Source organism: Oryctolagus cuniculus, chromosome 20 (genome assembly GCF_051225735.1).
Source record: "Oryctolagus cuniculus isolate XC-2025 breed Fujian yellow rabbit chromosome 20, ASM5122573v1, whole genome shotgun sequence".
Classification (NCBI taxonomy): domain Eukaryota; kingdom Metazoa; phylum Chordata; class Mammalia; order Lagomorpha; family Leporidae; genus Oryctolagus; species Oryctolagus cuniculus.
In genome coordinates this window covers 31485755-31506007 of record NC_142886.1, presented here as the reverse complement: position 1 = coordinate 31506007, position 20253 = coordinate 31485755, and the positions used below count along the sequence as shown (strand labels likewise).

At 43.1% G+C, this 20253-nt stretch overlaps 1 protein-coding gene and 1 long non-coding RNA gene across 2 annotated transcripts in view; one reads left to right on the top strand and one right to left on the bottom strand.

Annotated features, from left to right (window-relative positions):
- Window positions 1-20253, top strand: part of LOC103351677 (uncharacterized) — a 45403-nt gene that overhangs the window by 18747 nt on the left and 6403 nt on the right. The window contains exon 2 of the long non-coding RNA XR_016226829.1: window positions 15375-15544. This is a non-coding gene — a long non-coding RNA (uncharacterized LOC103351677). The remainder of the gene's footprint in view (window positions 1-15374; window positions 15545-20253) is intronic.
- The window catches only part of TSHR (thyroid stimulating hormone receptor), a 163989-nt gene continuing 150265 nt past the window's right edge, over window positions 6530-20253 (bottom strand). Inside the window, exons 10-11 of the mRNA XM_002719619.6 lie at window positions 11785-11973; window positions 6530-9868 (exon numbers count right to left, since the gene is read on the bottom strand). Of these exons, the coding sequence (XP_002719665.4) occupies window positions 8455-9868; window positions 11785-11973 (1603 nt within the window). The 3' untranslated portion in view covers window positions 6530-8454. The remainder of the gene's footprint in view (window positions 9869-11784; window positions 11974-20253) is intronic.

The following is a 20253-nucleotide window of genomic DNA, read 5'->3' as shown; positions in this document are numbered from 1 at the left end:
ACAAGAAAGAGAGAGACAGACAGACAGGGAGAGATTTTCCATCCTTTGGTTCACTCCCCAAATGGCTACAACAATAGAGGCTCGGCCAGGCTGAAATCAAGAGCTAAGAATGCCATCCTGGTCTCCTGCGTGGGTGATGGGAACCCAAGCACTTGGAACATCATCTGCTACCTTCCAAGGTGCGTTAGAAGGAAGCTGGATTAGAAGTGAGGTAGCTGGGACTTCAGCCAGCACTCTAATATGGGCTGCAGGTTCCTCAAGTGGCAGCTCAACCTGCTGTACCACAATGCCTGCCTTCTCCTTTGTTTTTTATTTAAATCATATTTTTCAAAAATTATAAGGGTCAGAGCTGTGGTATAGCAGGTTAAGCTGCTGTCTGCAATGCCAGCATACCTATAAGGCACCAGTTTGAGTCCTGGCTGCTCCATTTCTGATCTAGCTCACTCCTCATGTGCCTGAGAATGCAGTGGAAGATGACCCAAGTCTTCTGGCCCCTGCACCCTCAAGGGAGACTTGAAAGAAGCTCATGGCTTTGGCCTGGCCCAGCCCTAGCTGTTGTAGCCATTTGAGGGGGAGAACCAGAATGGAAGATCTCTGTCTATCTCTCTCTCTCTAATGCTGCCTTCCAAGTAAATAAAAAATAAATCTTTCTTAAAAATTTAAAATTATTTGGAAGGGGGTGCAAGGTCATATGCTCTCATTTACTGGTTCTTTCCCCAAACACCCATGATGTCTGGGGCTGGGCTGAGGTCAAAGCTGGGATCTGGGAACGCAGTCCAGACCTCCCATGAGAGTAGAATGAACCCAACCGCCTGAGCCATCACCTGTTGTCTCCCAGGTCTGCATTCATAGGAAGTCGGAGGCATAGATGTTGTGCTTTTCAGGACTTTGGAGGGACAGAATGGAATAGATTGCCAAGGGGTATTGGGACTAGGAGAGGAAGGGATAGGATAGAGGGATTGGTGTAAGTGCAGAATCGTCCAGATGTAGGACAGAGTGTGGTTACTGCTCGAGTGGATTCAGAAAGAATTTAAGACTACAATAGAGGCTGGATGGGCAAACAGTCAAAGAAACAGAAGAAAGTACATGAACTCCCTCTGAGTACTGCTGTCACTAGAGGCTCAACTGCACCAATTAAAGTGAGATCAAGTAGCAACTTGGATGTTTGGGAAGACCTGTGAGTGCCAGAGGTGTGTGCTCGCTTTCTCCCTTTCACCAGAGTTGGCCACAGATGGTGAAAACAGGTCTGAAGTCAGGCATCTCCCCTTTCATCAGGACTATGGCATTGATGGGTCAGGGTATCTCATTTCTCCAACATTTGTTGAAGCTATTAATACATCTCCTAGTTCCTTTCCTGTTGGAGTGCTTAAGGCATGCTTTGAAAAATATCTGAGAGCAAATAGAACATGATGCTTCTATTAGTTATTAATAACAAATCCAAGGAGTCCTGTGTTTGGAAAGACCTGTAAGTCATTTGTCAGTATCTAGTGTGACAGTATCTAAGTTTGTCTACTGTCATTCCAGCAACCTTTTCCCATGAACTCAAGGATCTGAGATGGAATGTAATAGAATTTAAACTGCAGATTGTCTAAAAAAGAAATAGATGATACTAGTTTCTCTCAAACTTTTACCTTATTTCTTTGATAGACCTCTTGCTGAGAGATTAAAAATTCTCCCAGAGAAATGAGGCTTTTCTTTTTCAACTTGTGGCAACTATCCTTGGTGTTAATCCTGAAATTATTGTGCCTGTGAAAAAGAAAACTGAGACACAAGAAGGAATAAGTTAAAAATAGATTTTGGTCAAAATACTTCTTGCCTAATGAGTGGATAGTGCTTTTTTTAGTGGTAAATTCCTTAATGACCAGAATTCTGTGTTTTATTTATTTTTGGAAATGAGTTTTTTCTTCAATTTTTAAAATTTAATTGAAAGAGAAATAAATAGAGACAAACATCACCTATCTGCAGGTCCACTTCGTAAATGCCCATAGTGGCCATGTTGGGCCAGGCCGAAACTAGGACCTAGGAACTCAATCCAGGTCTTTCACATGGGTGGAAGGGGCCTAAGTACTTGAGCCATCACCTTCTGCCTTTCCAGGGTGTAAACTGACAGCTGGAATTGGAAGTGGAGCCAAGACTCCGACCCACACCCTCTGATACGGGATGTATCTCAAACGGTGTCTTAATCACCGCACCAAATGTACACCCCAGAATTCTATGCTTAAATCCCATTGATGTAAACAATAGTACAATGAACACTGACGTGCAATTATCCCTTCAAAACAGTAACTTCTTTGCATTTATTCTCCGGAGTGGGATTGTTGGATTGAATGGTTGTTAATATTTTTGAGGAACCATCATACTATTTTCCATAATGACTGTACAAATTTATATTCCCACCAACCATGTACAAGATTTCTTTCTCTGAAACCTTACCAACTCTTGCTATCCTTCATCAGTACACAATGGGATGCTACTAACCCCTGAAAAAGAATGAAATTCAGCCATTTGAGGTAAAATGGATAAATACGGAGGATATTGTGCTAAGTGAAATGAGCCATGCACAAAAAGACTAATTCTGCATGATGTCACTTACACATGGAATCTGATTAAAGTTGAATTCACAGGAGAGAGTTGAATGAGAGTAACAAGAAGGTGGGCAGGGTGGAGACTGAGGGAGAGAGGACTCACTGGCAGTCACTACAAAGTTTCAGCTGGAGAGGAAGAGTAAGTTTGAGATCTATTGCACTGCAGGGCAAGTATAGCCCATAATAATACTGTGCATAATTTCAAATGTCACAAAAAATGTCAAGTAAGTGAATTGATGGATAGGCTAATTAGCTTGATTTAACATTTCATATGGCAAAATATCACATTATATTCTGTAAATACAATTATGATTTGTCAATTAAAATAATTTACTTTTAAAATCACATTATATTGAATTGCTAATCCATCATTGCATGGTTTCCAGACCAGTAAACTAGCTCCATAGTGCCTTGGGACTCTAATCCCTCCTGAGTGGGGCACAAGGAATCATACTGTTTTTCAAGAGTGAGAGACATACGAATGAGATAGCCATTTTTTTGTACTGTCACATAACAATTACCTATCTCCTCCCTAAGCTTTCTCCACCTGAAGTACTTCAATAAATGGAACAGAACATTCCCGAGTACTTCCAAATTCCCAAACTAGATTCCACAATTACACTAAATGTTTGTGGGTGACTGATTTGAAGCTGTTTATACAAATAGTCTTGGTTTCCCAGTTCAAAGTTTTACTTTTGACTTACTACATTAATATAACAGCTGACGATTAGTTGCTTAATTTTCCTTATGCAACTTACAGCAATGCATTAATGGGAAACAAAAATTCTGATTAGGCAGACCAGTGGAACTAATTGTGTTGGAGTTTTACTTTCTTAGTGGTTAGCTTTCCAGAACCGCTACAGGTACATACTTTAAAATTCACTGACTTGGATTTGTCACATCCTAAAAATCTATACTTTGTAGTGGCTAGATTATTATTCAAATCATGTTCACTGTGATACCTGCCTCTTCCTCTTAGAACTTGAAATGTCTAACTCAATTATCTGATCAAATTAACCATTCTGAAAGTTTCTTTAAATGTCATGCTTTTAATTGTTGCCTGGGAAAGCAATGGAAGATGGCACAAGTCCCTGGGCCTCTGCACCCACATGGGAGACCCAGAAGAAGCTCCTGACTTCTGGCTTTGGAATGGTGTAGCTCTGGTTGTTGTGGCCATCTGGGGAGTGAACCAGCAGATGGAAGACCTCTCTCTCTCTCTCTTTCTCTCTGTAACTCTGTCTTTCAAATAAATAAGCAAATCTATTTTTTTAAAGAATCCATTGAGAAGAAAATAGCATTTCATGTGAAATATAACTTCAAGTAATTTTTTTCAGAAAAGACTATGGGAAATATTCAAATAAATGTCATGCAGATATAAAACAGGCACATGTCAAAGATTTTATTCAATTTTTAATTTAATGAGAAAACAACTAAAATGTTAAAAACGGATCCAGAAAGTACCTCAGAGGCTAGATATATGAGAGCAAAATATAAGTGTTAGGATAAGGCTGCTAGGCAAGACACAAAACTGGCTAATGTTCACCGGGCTGAGAACAATGCAGATGTTATTTGAATCTCTATCCGATAAAAATTTCTGTTCCTGTAGATTTGTAAAATAGACAAGATAATAAGAAGTTCAAGACTGCACTGAGGTAACACTCTTTTCGCTTATTTCCAAGTTTGGATGATTTGGCCAATGTAAATAAACTTTAAGCATATATACATAGAGAAGGAGAGAGAGAGACGTCATCATTTTGCCTTCAATTTTGATGATAATTTGGCTGGGTTTAGGATTCTAGGTTTAAAATATATTTTTTCCAAAGGCATTGGAGTCTCCATTATCTTCTAGTAGGTGGTTGTTAAATGAGAAATAGGATAAATAATTCTAGTAGGTGGTTGTTAAATGATAAATAGGATAAATTGGAGCCTCCATTGTCTTCTAGTAGGTGGTTGTTAAAAGATAAATCTGACTGTAATCCTTTTCCATATCTTACATGTGTCTCTTGATTCTCTGCCCTCTACCAACCCTCCAGGCCAGGTTCCACTAGCTTTATTCTGGGAAGATGGCACTCTCCCGACTGGTCCCTGGGTGCTTTGGTGGCAGGTGGAGAGGGAACCAGGGTGCCATCCATTCAGAGTTGAATGAATGCCCTGCCCCCCACCAACTCATCCACCTGGGCTCAAAATCAGTGGGGACTGCAAAGCTTACCCCCAGAAACCATCACCGGTGGAGCTTGGGCTTCTGCGGACTCCTCTGCCCTCACTCTGGGAAGATGACCTTCCTTCCAGCCACCGTGGGAGTCACTGGTGGTGTCACAGGAGTTGCTCCCTGTACACACCGTCTTTGCCACTCCACAGAGCCTCTCTTCTTTCTCTAGGCTTTTCACTGAAAACTTTTCTCTTAACTCTCGCCCACCCAAGCAGAGCCTCCTTTGTTTTCCTGGTGTCTTCCCATGATCAAAATCAGCACATATTTTCCCTACTCAGCCCGAATCAAAGTTATTTCAGCTTTTAGAAGAAACACATTGCTGCCACCTAGTTTTTCTTGCCCTTTTAGGCATTTGAATGAGATTATTGTAATTGTGTGGTAATGTCATTTTGCCTTACCAATAAGACTGGAAACCAATAGGAGTATTGTTTTCACAGTGTCAGTGCTGTCTTCAAAAAAATTTTGTGACTATAGTTTTCTTTTTTGCCCTCAAGTTTACTTTATTAATACTCTCATGGTGCTGCCCTATAATATACTCTCCTCCTCCTCCTCTTTTATTTAAAGAGTTATTTATTTTTTGAAAGGCAGAGTTACAGAGAGACAGGGGCAGAAACAGAGAAAGAAATCTTTGATCTGCTAGTTCACTCCCCAGATGGCTGCAACAGCAAGAGTTGAGCTGATCTGAAGCCAGGAGCCAGGAGCTTCTTTTGTACCTCCCACACAGGTGCAGGGACCCAAGCACTTGGGCCATCTTCTGCTGCTTTCCCAGACCATTAGCAGAGAGCTGGATCAGAAGTGGAGTAGCCAGGAGTCGAACCTGTGTCCATATGGGATGCCTGTGCTTTGCCCATTATGCCACAGCACCAAACTCCTATACTCTTCTTTTCTAACTGGCTACTTCTGTTGTGCAGTAAAGTAAGAGTCAATGGACTTTTTCTTTTTTTTAAAGAATTTATTATTTGTTTGAAAGAGTTACAGGATAGAGGGAGACACAGATAGATCAATCTTCCATCTTCTGGTTTACTCCCCAAATGGCCGCAACAGCCAGGGCTGGGTCAGGCAGAAGTCAGGAGCTTCATCTAGTTTGCCCATGTGGGTGGCAGGGGCCCAAACACTGTTTTTAGCAGGCCATTAGCAGAGAGCTGGAATAGGAGTAGAGCATCCAGGACATGAAATGGTACCCATATGGGACTCTGCTGTCGCAGGTGGTAGCTTTGCCCACTATACCCAACACCAGCCCCAAGAATTGATGGACTTTGAGGGTGTTTGTGAGACATTCTTTGAGCATCATGTATGAGCTTTAGGGTATGGATTTCATGACATCTATTTTGATTAGCCTATGGGATTTCATTTTCACTGATTTGAATTTCTTCTGTTAATTGAAAGATGCCAGGTAAAATGAACTCTGAAGAGGACCTACAGATTTATTAGCCTCACTGGAGCACTATTTGAATACTTAATGTCAATACTAATCGCTTGCTTGATACCTTGTTTTACTTTTTTTTTAACCTCTTAGCATCATGACCTATCAATGAATCTTAATCCCACTCGTGAACAGTAAGTTTTTTCAACCATAAGTTAGTCATTGATAGTCAACAATTGATTAATTTGGATTCACTAGCAAATATATCAATTGCTTTTTCCCCTCTTTAGTTTTAACAAGTGTAATTAATCCTCAAAGAAACTAAGAAGTTGCACCTAAATAAAACACCCAACTCACTAGGACTGAACAAAATCATTTTACAAGAACTTTATTTTGCACTGTGAACATAAATTTTAGTAACAATTCTATTTAAGTGATTTTTTCTAGGACTTTGTTTCCTAGAATTAGTTCAGCTACTGAAAACACATCATTTATCAAGATGCGATATTTCAGAATGTTACAGGGGAGAAATGCATGCCACAAGCTAACACATCTGTTTAACTTCAGTAATTGCAGAGAAATACTGGAAGTCATGATTTTAGGTGTTTATAGTTTGTCTGTTAGGACAAGCAAGTCTCAACACTAATCGGGAATGGATATACTGTGGAGAAATTCCAGGGGAATCATGTGGGGACCACATCTGGTGGCCCATTCACCCTACTCCTAAAACACCCATCCCCCATCCCAGACTTAAAACGACAGAAGGATTTTGATTTCATGGTGTGGTTCATGAGCTCTGAGAAGCAAATGCCACCTTTGCTTGGAGATTCCACCAACAGTAAATAAAGAGGCTATTGTGACTTTTAACTTGGAGAACCCCTCTGGGGATGAAGTTCCTAGTTCACATCAGGAAGTCCTGTTGGGGAGTATAGGTTTTACGTCCAGTGATGAACTTTGTTGGGAAGAGTTGGCAGTTACAGAAAAGAAGAAATCTCTCTTGACAGTTTTAGCATGGTTAGAAATGGCTAGGTAAAGAAATGAATCCCTGACGACAGGAGTTTTGAAGAGAGTCTACATTGTGACACAGCAACTCCAAATAACCAAAATTTTCAACATCAACTTTTGTTATATAAATATCAACCTGTTTTGTTCTGATGACTGTAGCTGTGTATATTACTAATTAGATCATTTACAAACAAACTAGCATAGTCGCTAAATAAAATTTTTGGCTCAAACATTGTGGCCAAAAATGAAACAAAACATATCCTGGGTCGTATGTCTAGATGCCAAAGAGAAGGAGTCAGCAGTTCTACAAGCTAGGAAAAACAGATTCTACTTAGTACTCTTCTTTCTTTTTGTCCGGGGAACATGTTCTGAGGGAAAAGGATATACATAGATTTTTAAAACTGGAGGAGGTCATTGAGCCTGTTTACTTCAACAAACTTCTGCGACACAGTGACTCTCAGGTAACTGGTGTCCAGCCTGCTGTATTCATCAACAGTGACTGAGGATGCTCTGTCCATCATTCCCAGTTGTTGCTGCTTAGGAATACTTTCTAGAGTTCATATCTTTTATGCTGTGAGGCTAGCCAGTAAGAGTAATTCTTAGTGTGCTAGGTCACCTAACTTGAAAATTTACCAGTTTTTCCAGGTAACACATAAAAGCGATGTCACATCAGATAGATCCTTGGGAAGAGATGAATAATAGTTTCAGAGTAAAAAAAAAAAACTACCCACAACTCAAAGCTAGACATTTCCCTTCCATCGTATCTAATAATAACTGTTCCATGCATGGCATCTAGTTGTGTTTCACTTTTAAGTTTTAAGATACTCAAACTTTCTTGTAGTAGGGGACATGAAATTGAGCCAACCTGGGGCTGATTTTATCTTGTGGTCATCAATTAAATTAATAGCATTTTTCATTTGCTGAATCTTTAGAACAAATGCTATATAACAGTAAGAAGGTCAATGTTGACATTGTTCAGTTGATACTTGTTGAACATCTTACACAATGTCACCTCTGAACTTAGCATCAAGAAAAGTCTTCCAGGGAGTATAGATTGCTTTTATGTTACCTGGAATTCAGATATACCACTAGTTGCCTGTCTCCCTTCTTGGAGGCAATGATTAGTGTAATACAAAGTACTCTCCAGAGATGAGATCCTGCCCCTTGAAAAATTTCCTGAGCAAGGGTTAGGCCAGCTGTGTGTTGACTGTGGCATGGGATTGGAATGCATGTTCAAGAAACTAGAGTTTCCTAAGTTTCCCTACCATTGTGAGTGTACCAAAGGATCAGTTTTACAAAACAGTTTGCTTATACTCTTCTGACACTTGGCACTGCTTATTTGGAGTGAGGTGGGAATTTTCAAGTAGTTCATAGACATCTTGCATGTTGGGGAGACCTTGTCTCATGTCTTGGGTAACCTTTTGGACCTGGATACCAGTGCTGTTCTTTGGAGAAACTCTCTGGCCTTGGTATGCTTGAGCCTGACGTTTGCAGATGCCAAACTTGCTGAGCAAGATAAACACATCCCTCTGGAAGGCCTTGGTGAAAATAGCATAGAGGAATGGGTTGGCACAGGAGTTAAGCGGGTAGAAGAGAACCAGCAAGATTTTGGAGTTGGTAACGGTGATAAGAGGTTTGTTCATAAGTGCTGACAGAGCATAGAAAGAGATTGGGGCCATGCACATAAAGTCTGTGAAGATCAACACAGCCATCCTCTTAGCAATTTTGGTATCTTTGTCCCCAGAGTTGTACTGCGGATTTCTTACTGTGATGTAGATCTTCACATAACAGGAACAGACGATGACAAAGGCAATGATGTTGAGCAACAGAACAAAGACAATATATGCCAGAGCCAGAGGGGTCTCAGTGTCCATGGGCAGGCAGATGCTGACCTTGGCATAGCTACTTATTCCCACCAAAGGAAGGAGGGCCAGAAGGAAGCAACAAATCCAGCCCCCAACCATGATGGCATATGCATGCCTGAGGCGGATCTTCCGGTCCAGACGCATAGCAAAGGTGATGGCGTACCAACGTTCCAGCGTGATGACTGTTAGTGTGTACACCGACAACTCACTCGCAAAGACAGTGAAGAAACCAGCTGTGTTGCACCCGGGGCCTGTCTGCCAGTCAATGGCATGGTTGTAGTACTCAGAGTGAGTGTAGAGGTCTACGGAGGCGATGAGAAGCAAGTATATCCCCATGCAGAAATCTGCAAAGGCCAAATTGCACATGAGAAAGCGTGGTACAGTCAGTTTGTAGTGACTGGTGAGGAGGATAAACAGGACAAAGACATTGCCCAGGAGAGCCAGGAGACTAACAAACCACACCACAATTCTCAGGAACTTGTAGCCCATGATGTCTTCACAGGGGTTGAACTCATCTGACTTGGGGGTACACACCATGTCTTCATTGTCTCCACACACAGTATAGTCGTAATGGCTGTCAAAGGCCTGTAGGGTCTCTTCTTGGGGATTTTTAAGCTCCTGGCCAAAACCAGTGTTTTCATCTTCTTGATCTTCAAAGAAGACGTAATAATGTGAGTTGCTGTGAGTGTCCCGGAACTTGGAGTTTTCCTTGTACCCAACACTGCTCTCTCGGGGATCCTCTTCATATTCCTGGTAGATGGGGCCGTTCAAGGTATCCACAGATTTTCTCTGACGCAGGCTCCGGATACTGCTGTCATTACACATCAGTGACTCAAGGATTCTATAAAGCAACAGAAGTGATTCACTGCTTGAAAAACTGATGGTACTCATAACACTTAGAAAAATATGATATACATGATGCTGTAAAATTCTATGTAATCTGTCTGAACTTGTCTCTCCTACATAATTTTCTATCACTGCCCCTGTCCTACTGTCCAGTGTCCAGTGACACTGGTCTCATTTCTCAGCTACAACCGAGTCAAGAACAGCAGTGATTTAAAAAACAAACAAACAAACAAACATGGCTGCTGGAGCCAGGCTCTGCTATGTACTAGATGTTTCATCTTGGGCAAATCTATGAACCTTGGTTTATTCACTTGTAAAATGGAGTGAGAATGTTATTTCAAATACAGTTTAGATTTAGATAGACTTACCTTTTTAAAGCTGTTAGAGTGGCACCTGTAGCATTGTGAGTGCCATATGTGTGCTGGTTATCGTTGCTGTTATTATCCCTGTTCAGAGCTACACCTCTGTGTTCTCTTTGCCTGAAAAACTTAAAACTGCCTCTACTCATTATTCAAAGTCAAATGCCCCTTTCTCAGAGGAAACCTTCCTTCTCCTTCTTACCAAGTTGTCCCACCCTTGTGTTTAATTCCTTCCAGCACTGATTTTTTTTTTTCCTTATTTGTCTGCCTGTTTCCTCCCTTAGACTGTAAACAAAATGCAAGAGAGACTCTTGTCTGTCCCGTTCAATGTTGTGGATAGGACAATGCCAAGCACATAGTAGGTACTCAAGAAATATTTGCTGAACCAATGAATAAAAGAACACAATCATTCAGGCATGGTCACGAAAGAAAGATTTGTCTTCTTGCCAAGCTCACTAGACTCATCACAAAAGAACATTTTCAACTTGGTTTAGCTGATGGAAAGATTTTAGTTTGTTGGATTCGGGTTAAAATTTCTAATGGACTGGCTAGTGCTGACCTCTGCAGGTTAGTGAGAAATCTGGAGTCTGTACCTTAGGTCTACTTGAGCCTCTCACCCATCCCTGGTCTTTTCTTACTCTTCATCACCTGGTGTCAGTTTAGGGTCTCTCACAACACCCTCAAAGCCACTCCTTATTTTCTGCATTGAGGGTATCTATAGTGGGCTACTCTGCACAACATTTCTCTTTGCTTCTGCTCCCACAACTAGATCTTGAGTTTTTCCCAACGGCAAATGTCAGTGTCAAACTCAACCAGTAGATACTTGTATTCATATTGAAGCCAAGGGGGACTGAATAAGAGATAAATGAAGGTGGAGTTAGGAGGACAGGGGGTTGTACAGGACATAAAGGGATAAATACGCAGATTAAAATGTAGGTGAAAACAAGATTCAGAGAAAGCATGGAGAAAAAAATGAAGACTGCCCCTGTGTTGCAGCCTTTAAAGCAATCTGATAGTACGCCCACCCATGTCATTGCAAAGTGTTTTCTGTTCAGTTTCTCATTTAGTCTTCTAAAAATCCCTGTGAAACAGTAGCTTTATGATCTCCATTTCCAAAGGCTCAAGGCAGTTAAGTGACTAGTCTGGGATAACACAGCTAGAAACTGGCACTTGACTCAAAAGTCCACATGCAGGAAACCAGTGATCTATGATAATCACAAAGTCCAAACCAACCGGGTAAACCAATCCTTTGTATTGTCTCTAAGCCTGCCCTCATGGCTGTGGCACCATGTTGCATCTAGAAGCCAGAAATCATGGCTGTGTAACCTTGACAGGGTTCTACATGAGCGGGTCACCCCTGTCTCTGCTACATTATCTCTGATTCCCTCTTCTACTTCAATCCGCCGACATTGTCCTTATTTCTCATCTGCAACCCCTCTGAGTGCACCGAATCGCTGGCCAAACCGCAGAGATTCTTCTCTGTTCAAACCACAGAGATTCTTCCTCAAACCTAGAAATTGGTTCCATGCGGGCCTGGGTCTCTGCCACTTACCCTCTGATTTTCTTCTGATTTTTAAAAGCACAACAATGGCTCGGATAGGAAAGGTCAGCCCGTGTGAGGTGTAGGAAACTCAAGGAAAGTGGAAGTTTCTTCAGAGTCCAAGTGTTTCTTGCTATCAGTTCCTTGAGGTGCTCCAGGCCTGTGGACGGCAGTGCAGTAACACTGGTGTAAGACACGTCCCTGGGAGGCAGAGAGCGAACAACACAGGCAGTGAGCACCCAGGGTCTTCGAGTGCTTGGCCAGAAAGTCAGACAAGCCAGAGGTGATCAGGGAGACTTTATGCCCCTTTCTGCCACTGAAGTTATAATCTGAGTTCTTTATGCACAGCCACTGGTCTAGGGAGGGATATTAGGCTTCTAAAGCAATGTTACAAGGAACTCCTGTATTTAAATAAATAAATAAACATTCATTCATTCATTCATTCATTGGAGAGGAGAAGAGATGATGGCAAGCACCCACATAGTCTGGTTTTCTCCCCAGATGTCCTCAGTGTCCAGAATGTGGCTGGGCCAAAGCCAGTAGCTGAGAACTCAGTCCAGGTTGCCCTTGTGGGTGGCAGGAACCAAATTATTTGGTCTACCCCTGTGCCTCCTGGTCTGCATTAGCAGGAAGCTGGAGTCAGGAGCCTAAGGCAGGTATCAAACACAGGCACTCCTCTAGGGATGTGGCTTAACTGGTAAGCCAGCCACACAACTGCCTGGTAGTTCCAGTATCCATCAATACAAATGCCATTGTTGCAGATATTTTACTCTGTCCGTCACAATACATGCGTAGAGACAGATGTCAATTTTACTTCAGAAAATAGCACTATCGAACCCTTTTTTTTTTTAAAGGCAAGTTGCAGAGAGGGGCAGAGAGAGACAAAGAGAGGTCTTCCATCTGCTGGTTCACTACCCAAATGGCTACAACCACCGGAGCTGAGCTGATCTGAAGCCAGGAGACCACCTTCTGGGTCTCCCACACAGGTACAGGGGGCCAAGGACTTGGGTCATCTTCCAGTGCTTTCCCAGGCACATTGGCAGGGAGCTGGATCAGAAGTGGAGCAACTGGGACTCAAACCTGCACCCATAGGGGATGCTGGCACTTCAGTCGGCAGCTTTACTGGCTATGCCACAGTGCTGGCCACCCCCATCTAACTCTTAAAGGGCCTCTAGAGGCAAGAGAAATAAACAGGCTCAAAGGGAACTAAGTTGTTATCATTCTCTGTAGGGACTAGGGTTTGGGGACTGATAAATTGTTCACTGATAGGGATCAACACAGTATCACTAGGATACAGAACTTGGGAGGCATAAGTACTTATCGTGACTTCATTAGTGACCCCCCCCCCCAATTTCTTTAGAAGACTATAAATATATTGCTGGATAGAAAACACCAGCAATCTGAGTTGAGACAGTTCATTTCTGCAAACAATGAGGTTTGGGGTGGTTTTGAGGCTGGGAATTATGTAGATATCAGTGTTAGTTACTAAAGTAGAATTCGTTCATGGTTGTGAGCCTAATACGTCTCTGCTCTCCCTATCCCAGAGGGTCTAGGTTACATGTTTTACTCCGACAGTTTTACTTACCCTGAACAACAGCTTGAATAAGACCAAGAATATGATTGTTTAACTTGTTATATGTTTTATCAATTAAAATGTTGACTATTCTTTATTGGAGGCATTTATGATTTAAAATATTTCATATTAACTAGCAGTGTCTGGCTGGCAATTGAATACCAGTATCCTCAACCTCTTCCTCTACATCATTGTAATTGGACTTGGCTGGGATTTGTCTATGGATTCTTAGGGTCCAAGGCCACCAGAATGTTCTATTGGTTTTTGACAAACACAAAGCTTTTGTGTTAACCTCATTTTCACTGCTGAACTGTGATTTTTTTTCTGGTGTGTGTGTGGGGGAGAGAGTGTCACATTTGCTGTTTTGTTCTGCATTTAATTTTAAACCACTGCAATTCAGTATTCCCCAACTTGCCTTGTGACAAGAGTTACCATGTGATCTCGAGGTGATTTTTGACATTAGTCTGGTGTATTTGGGAAACTGTCATGAGCAGCAACTCAGGTGGGAGAAGATCTGAGAGATGACAGAGGCAGCCTCAAATATAACTGAAGTAGATAAACCTAGAGTTTGCTATCCTGCCTCATCTGTCCTTTAAATGCATCTTTTCCTGTTATCCATGCTGTCTTCAAGGTGTGCCAAGTTTCTGTCTCCAGGTTTCTAGAAGCAACTTGTATATATATATTAATATATTTATATTTTAATTTTATATTTCAATATTTTATTTAATTATTATATTACTATAATTATTATATTATTATTTTAATATTTTATATTTATATTTTAATTTTATTTATTTTCATTTTATTTGAAAGGCAGGTAGATAGAGACGGGCAGGGTGGGGAAGAGGAAGAGAGAGAGAGAGGTCATTGTCTCTCCATTAGTTTGTTTCCCAAGTGCCTGCAGCCAGGCCCAAGCCCAGCACTCAGTTTGGATCTCCAACATGGGTGGCAGGGACCCCGGTACCTAAGGCATCATTTGCTGCCTCCCAGGGTGTGCAATAACAGGAAGCTGGATTGGAAGTGGAGTCCCTGGGACTTGAACCTAGGCACTCCAGTATGGGATATGAGGATCCCAAACAGCATCTAAACTGCTGTGCCAGATATCATTCCTGTGTCTCTGCCAAATGATGCTTTGGTGTCCATGAGACAAGACAGCAACTATTGTTTTGTCTTCTGCATCCATGTATGTGCTTCTGAAGGAATTTGCCTTTCCAAGTGATATGTTTGCATTCAAACAGATATTTCTTTTTTTTTCTTTTTTCTTTCTTTTTTTTGACAGGCAGAGTGGACAGTGAGAGAGAGAGACAGAGAGAAAGGTCTTCCTTTGCCGTTGGTTCACCCTCCAATGGCCGCCGCGGCCGGCGCACCGCGCTGATCTGATGGCAGGAGCCAGGTACTTCTCCTGGTCTCCCATGGGGTGCAGGGCCCAAGCACTTGGGTCATCCTCCACTGCACTCCCTGGCCACAGCAGAGAGCTGGCCTGGAAGAGGGGCAACCGGGACAGAATCCGGTGCCCCGACCCGGACTAGAACCTGGTGTGCTGATGCCGCAAGGTGGAGGATTAGCCTAGTGAGCCACGGCGCTGGCTACAAACAGATATTTCTTGAGAAAGCATTTTTGGAACCATTCAAGTTATTATATGACAAAATATCACAAAACTAAATGGAATAAAGCAATAATTTTTAAGTTATGAGTTTAGCCTTTGTGGAATTTGAATGGGACATGGAGGGCCTGTACTGTCTCTGCTCTGTGATGTCTGGCACTCAGCTGGGAAAGACCCAAAGGCTGGGGCAACTCGATGACTGCAGGCTGCTTCACTGCGTGGATGGTGCCAGTGGGCCAGGCTGAGGAGATTCAAAGGCAGAGCTCGGTTGGCCCTGTTGGTGTGGCCTCTCCATGTGGTTTAGGCTTCTTGCATTGTGCTGGCCAGATCCTGAGAGAACTAAGAAATTCAGGGGTGGGGGATGGAACCTACCACTTAATGAGAGGAGTGTCAAAGAACTTGGTGCTTATTTTAAAACTTTCACAGTGACCTAAGGGATAGAGACACCATGGACACAGATTTTTGGGGAGAGCTGGCAGCTGACCTGGACTAACATCAGAATCGCCTGCAGTGCAGACCAAGCCACTCCCAGACCAATGGAACTCTAACCTCTGCTGGTGACGGCTGGGGATCTGCACTGTCGAAGATGCTGTCAGGTGACTCAGAGGGGCAACTCAATTCCTCGGGCATTTTTATGAAGCGGGTAGATACTGAAGTGTTGACAAAGAAACAGGTGTGTTGTATTCAGAGAGACTTGCCGAAGCAAGGGGGGAGACCTAGCTGTAATCTGTGTTGAGTGTTCAGCTTCAGTGTCCCAGGAGCTTTCCCATACTTCTTGTCTTCAGGTCTCTAGAGTGTGAACACAGACCCGGGTGCAGTTACCCTCCAGGGACTCATGAGGGATCTGGGAGGGAGGCCTAGATTCTGTGTTTGCATGTCTGTGAAGAGCATAGCCCAGGGGTCTCAAATTGGTCCAAGTCAGGATGAACTGGGAGGGGCTTAGGCAGGCATGGGGAAAGTGGGTGTTAGAAAATGTGTGTAAATGTTATGGCAGTAACCTAATGAGTGCTTGACATTTTAAAGAATTCTATTTATGTATTTGAGAGGCAGAGAGAGAGAAAGAGAGAAAGAGAGAGAGAGAGAGAGAGAGAGAGAGAGAGTAACCCATTTACTGGTTTATTCCTCAAATGCCCTCAGTAGTTGGGGCTGAGCCAGGCCAAAGTCAGGAATTGGAAAAGGTCTCCCATGTGTGTGGCAGGGACCTAAGTGCTTCATCTGTCACCTGCTGCCTTCCAGCGTGCACAGAATCAGGAACAGACCTGATCCTCTGATGTGGACTGTGGGCATCCAAAGCTGCACCGTAACTCCTATGCCAAATGCCTGCCCAGGTGCTTGGCACTTATTGAGTGTTACTTCCCTCCTTGCCCCAATTTGGAGTTTATCTGAACTCAAACCCAAAGCAAGAGACTGAGGAAATACAACCCTAGCCCATATCTTGAATTGTATATACAATTGCTTATTTGACATCTTCACTTGGATGCCTCACAGGCATCTCCAACTTAAGCAGTCCATCCAAAACCCAGCTTTTGGTCCTCTACCCCCACCTCCACGTGTTCCTGCTCCGTGTTTTCTCATCACAGTATTGGTTACTCCCATCCATTCAGCTGCTCAAACTAGGAACCTAGGAGGAACTAACATAGTGACCAACTATTCACCACCATTGTCCCATCAACATTTAACTTAGCAAAAGACCTGTGGATTTGAATTGAAAAAGAATCTTAAATCCACATATTTGCATCTCCAATGTTAGCTTTTTAGTTCAAACTAACATCTTCCTTCACTGCAATACCTTTCTTGTCCAGTCTTACTCTCTGCCAAATCTGTTCTCCATATAGTAGCCAGAATAGCCATACAAATGCATTGAATAATGCCACTCTTTGGCTTAAAGCCTTGTATGGTCTTCCCAACCTACCATGCGTAACATCCACTGCTTCTACCATGCCCTTCATGGTCCTGCAGGTCTGACCTTGAGTACCTCTCCAACATCTCGTCTCGTGTATAAGGGCCCTGATGTCCCTGTAAACGGCCACTAAGCCTGCTGCTCCTAAAGTGTTCCTGTGGTGCAGTGCTCTCCTGACGAAGGTTGCTCAACTCATGCTACTTTTGTACTTGCAAGGTCAAGCAGGGGGAACTACTGGCTTTTCTTAAGTCAAATTTAACTTCTCTTGCAGAGATTTGCGATTTTAACCAGACAGTCTGGGTGTTACCCAAAAAGAAAGCAGGAGCTCCTTCATGCTTCCCAATGGAACTATGCCTCTCCACTCAAAATATCCCAGGGGAGTCTCTGTACCTGGCTTCCTCCCAGGACCAGGTCTGCACCTCCTTGGCTCCTTTTGTGTCCCTCAGATACCCTAACCCTGGTCCCTTCATTGATGTTCAGATTAAAACCTGTTTTTCCATATGTAAAAAAAAAAATCAAACTAAATAAGTGTTTTTTCCAAGACTACTGGTACATCTATTTTGTATTTTATGCCTTTATCTACCATCTTCCAGGGCTTGAGGGTTCAGTGTCCTCTAAGAATCTCTTTTGCCCTCATTGTACATTCACTCCATGTGTATTTAAAATGCAATGCCGAGGGCAGTGCCGTGGCTCACTTGGTTAATCCTCTGCCTGCGGCGCCGGCATCCCATATGGGCGCAGAGTTCTAGACCCAGTTGCTCCTCTTCCAGTCCAGATCTCTGCTGTGGCCACTGCTGTGGCCCTAGAAAGCAGTGGAGGATGGTCCAAGTGCTTGGGATCCTGCACCTGCATGGGAGACCAGGAAGAGGCACCTAGCTCCTGGCTTCGAATTGGCGTAGCTCCAGCAGTTGCAACCATTTGGGGGTGAACCATCGGATGGAAGACCTTTCTCTCTGTCTCTCTCTCTCTCACTGTAACTCTACCTGTCAAATAAATAAATAAAAAAATCTTTAATAAAATAAAATAAAATGCAATTCCATAGTGCTACGCACTCCCCTACTATGCTGCCATCAGCTGTCAGCTCAGCTGTTTATATGATACAGTCTCATTGCCATCACCTTAGTTAAGGGCTGAATTACATTTGGCTGAGTTTTGCAGAAACTTCCTGGTGAGTTTCCCATAAATCCTTTTCTAATTGCACCTACAGATTTAGAACAGAATGTCCTTCCCTCCCTCCCTCCCTCCCTTCCTTCCTTCCTTCTTTCCTTCCTTCCTTCCTTCCAAGATTGATTTATTTATTTGAGAGAGAGAGAGAATGAATGAATATGAATATCTTCTACCCACTGATTCACTCCCCAAATGGTTCTAATGGCTGGAGCTGGGTTGATTCAGAGCCAGGAGCCAGGAGCTTCTTCCAGGTCTCCCAAGTGAGTTCAGGGGACCAAATACTTGGGCCATCCCCTGCTGCTTTCCCAGGTGCTAGCAGGGAGCTGGATCAGAAGTGGAGCAGCTGGGACATGAACTGGTGCCCATATAGGATGTTGACATCACAGGTGGCAGTTTTACCCACTACACCACAATGCCAACCCCTAGAATGTTCTTTCTAAAACAAATTATGGGGCTAGTGCTGTGGCATAGAGGATTAAGCCACTGCTTGCAATGCACTGCTTGCATCCCATATCAGAGCATTGGTTCAAGTGCTAATGGCTTTGCTTCTGATCTAGCTCCCTGCCAATGCACCTGGGAAGATAATGGAAGATGACTCAGGTGCTTAGACCCCTGCCACCCATGCAGGAAACCCAGATGGAGTTCCTGAATCCTGCTTTAAGCGTGGTCAAGCCCAAGTCCTTGTGGCCATTTGCAGAGTGAACCAGTGAATGGAAGATCTCTTTCTCTCTATTGGTTGGTCTCTCTGTCACTCTGCCTTTCAACTAAATCTGTAAAAACATGAATTGTGGGGCTCACACTGTGGCATAGTGGGTGAAGCAACCAACTACAGTGCTGGTATCCCATATGGGCGCCAGTTCAAGTCCTGGCTGATTCACTTTTGATCCAGCTCTCTGCTATGGCCTGAGAAGGCAGTAGAAGATGGCCCAAGTCCTTGGGCCCCTGTACCCCCATGGGAGACCTGGAAGAAGATCCTGGCTCGGCTCCTGGCTTCAGATTGGCTCAGTCCTGGCCATCGTGGCCATTTGGGGAGTGAACCAACAGATGGAGGACTTCTCGCTCTCCCTCTTCCTCTAACTCTAACTCTGCCTTTCAAATAAAAACAAACAAAAAACATGAATTACATCATATTACCTTTTAGCTTGAAAACTCAGGTTTCCTCCAATGTCTACAGAATAAAATTTAAGAAGAGTACCAGTCGGCGCCGCGGTTCACTAGGCTAATCCTCTGCCTTGCAGCGCCGGCACACAGGGTTCTAGTCCCGGTCGGGGCGCTGAATTCTGTCCTGGTTGCCCCTCTTCCAGGCCAGCTCTCTGCTGTGGCCTGGGAGTGCAGTGGAGGATGGCCCAAGTCCTTGGGCCCTGCACCCCATGGGAGACCAGGAAAAGCACCTGGCTCCTGCCACCGGATCAGCGTGGTGCGCTGGCCGTGGTGGCCATTGGAGGGTGAACCAACGGCAAAGGAAGACCTTTCTCTCTGTCTCTCTCTCTCTCTCACTGTCCACTCTGCCTGTCAAAAAAAAAAAAAAAAAAGTACCCACCCTTTTCCCAGTGGGAGTCGCTTCCTGAATCTCATGTTGTCTCTTTATTGATTTTTCTCCTTCATTTCACTGCAACACATCTTTAAGTAATTGCTTAGGCTTCTATGAGAGTTATTTTCTGAATCCTTGAATATCTAAAAATAACTTTTTTTCTGTACTTGCTATCAATCAATACTTTACCTGGCTTTACAATTCTTGGTTGCATAACCCTTTTCTTCAGAAATTTCAAATCTTTACCCTACTGGATTCTAGCATCCAGTATTCCTTTGGTAGGTGTGATGCCATTCAAGTTCTTGTTCTCAGTTAGTGACTTGGTCTTACTCTCTGGAAGTTTTGTTTAATTTATCTTCTTTCCCTGGCGTGAGATTTAATGAAGATGTGTCTCGACACAGTCTTTTTCCATTTGTTGAGCTGAGCACTGGGGAGGCAGGGGCTCCTTCAATTTGAGGACCAGTATTCTTCAGCTTTAGGAAATTTCCTTGCATTGTTTCTGGGATAACTACCTTTATTTTCTGTTTCTTCTTTGGAATTCCTAGCAAGTAGAAAAGGCATTTTCTCTTAGTATAGAGTTGGTCTTCTGTATATAAAGTTAATTAAAAATGAGCCTTAATGAAGAATGGGATGGGAGTGGAGTTAGGAGGGCAGGAGCAGGGGGAAGAACCACTATATTCCTAAAAGCTGTACGTATGAAATTTGTA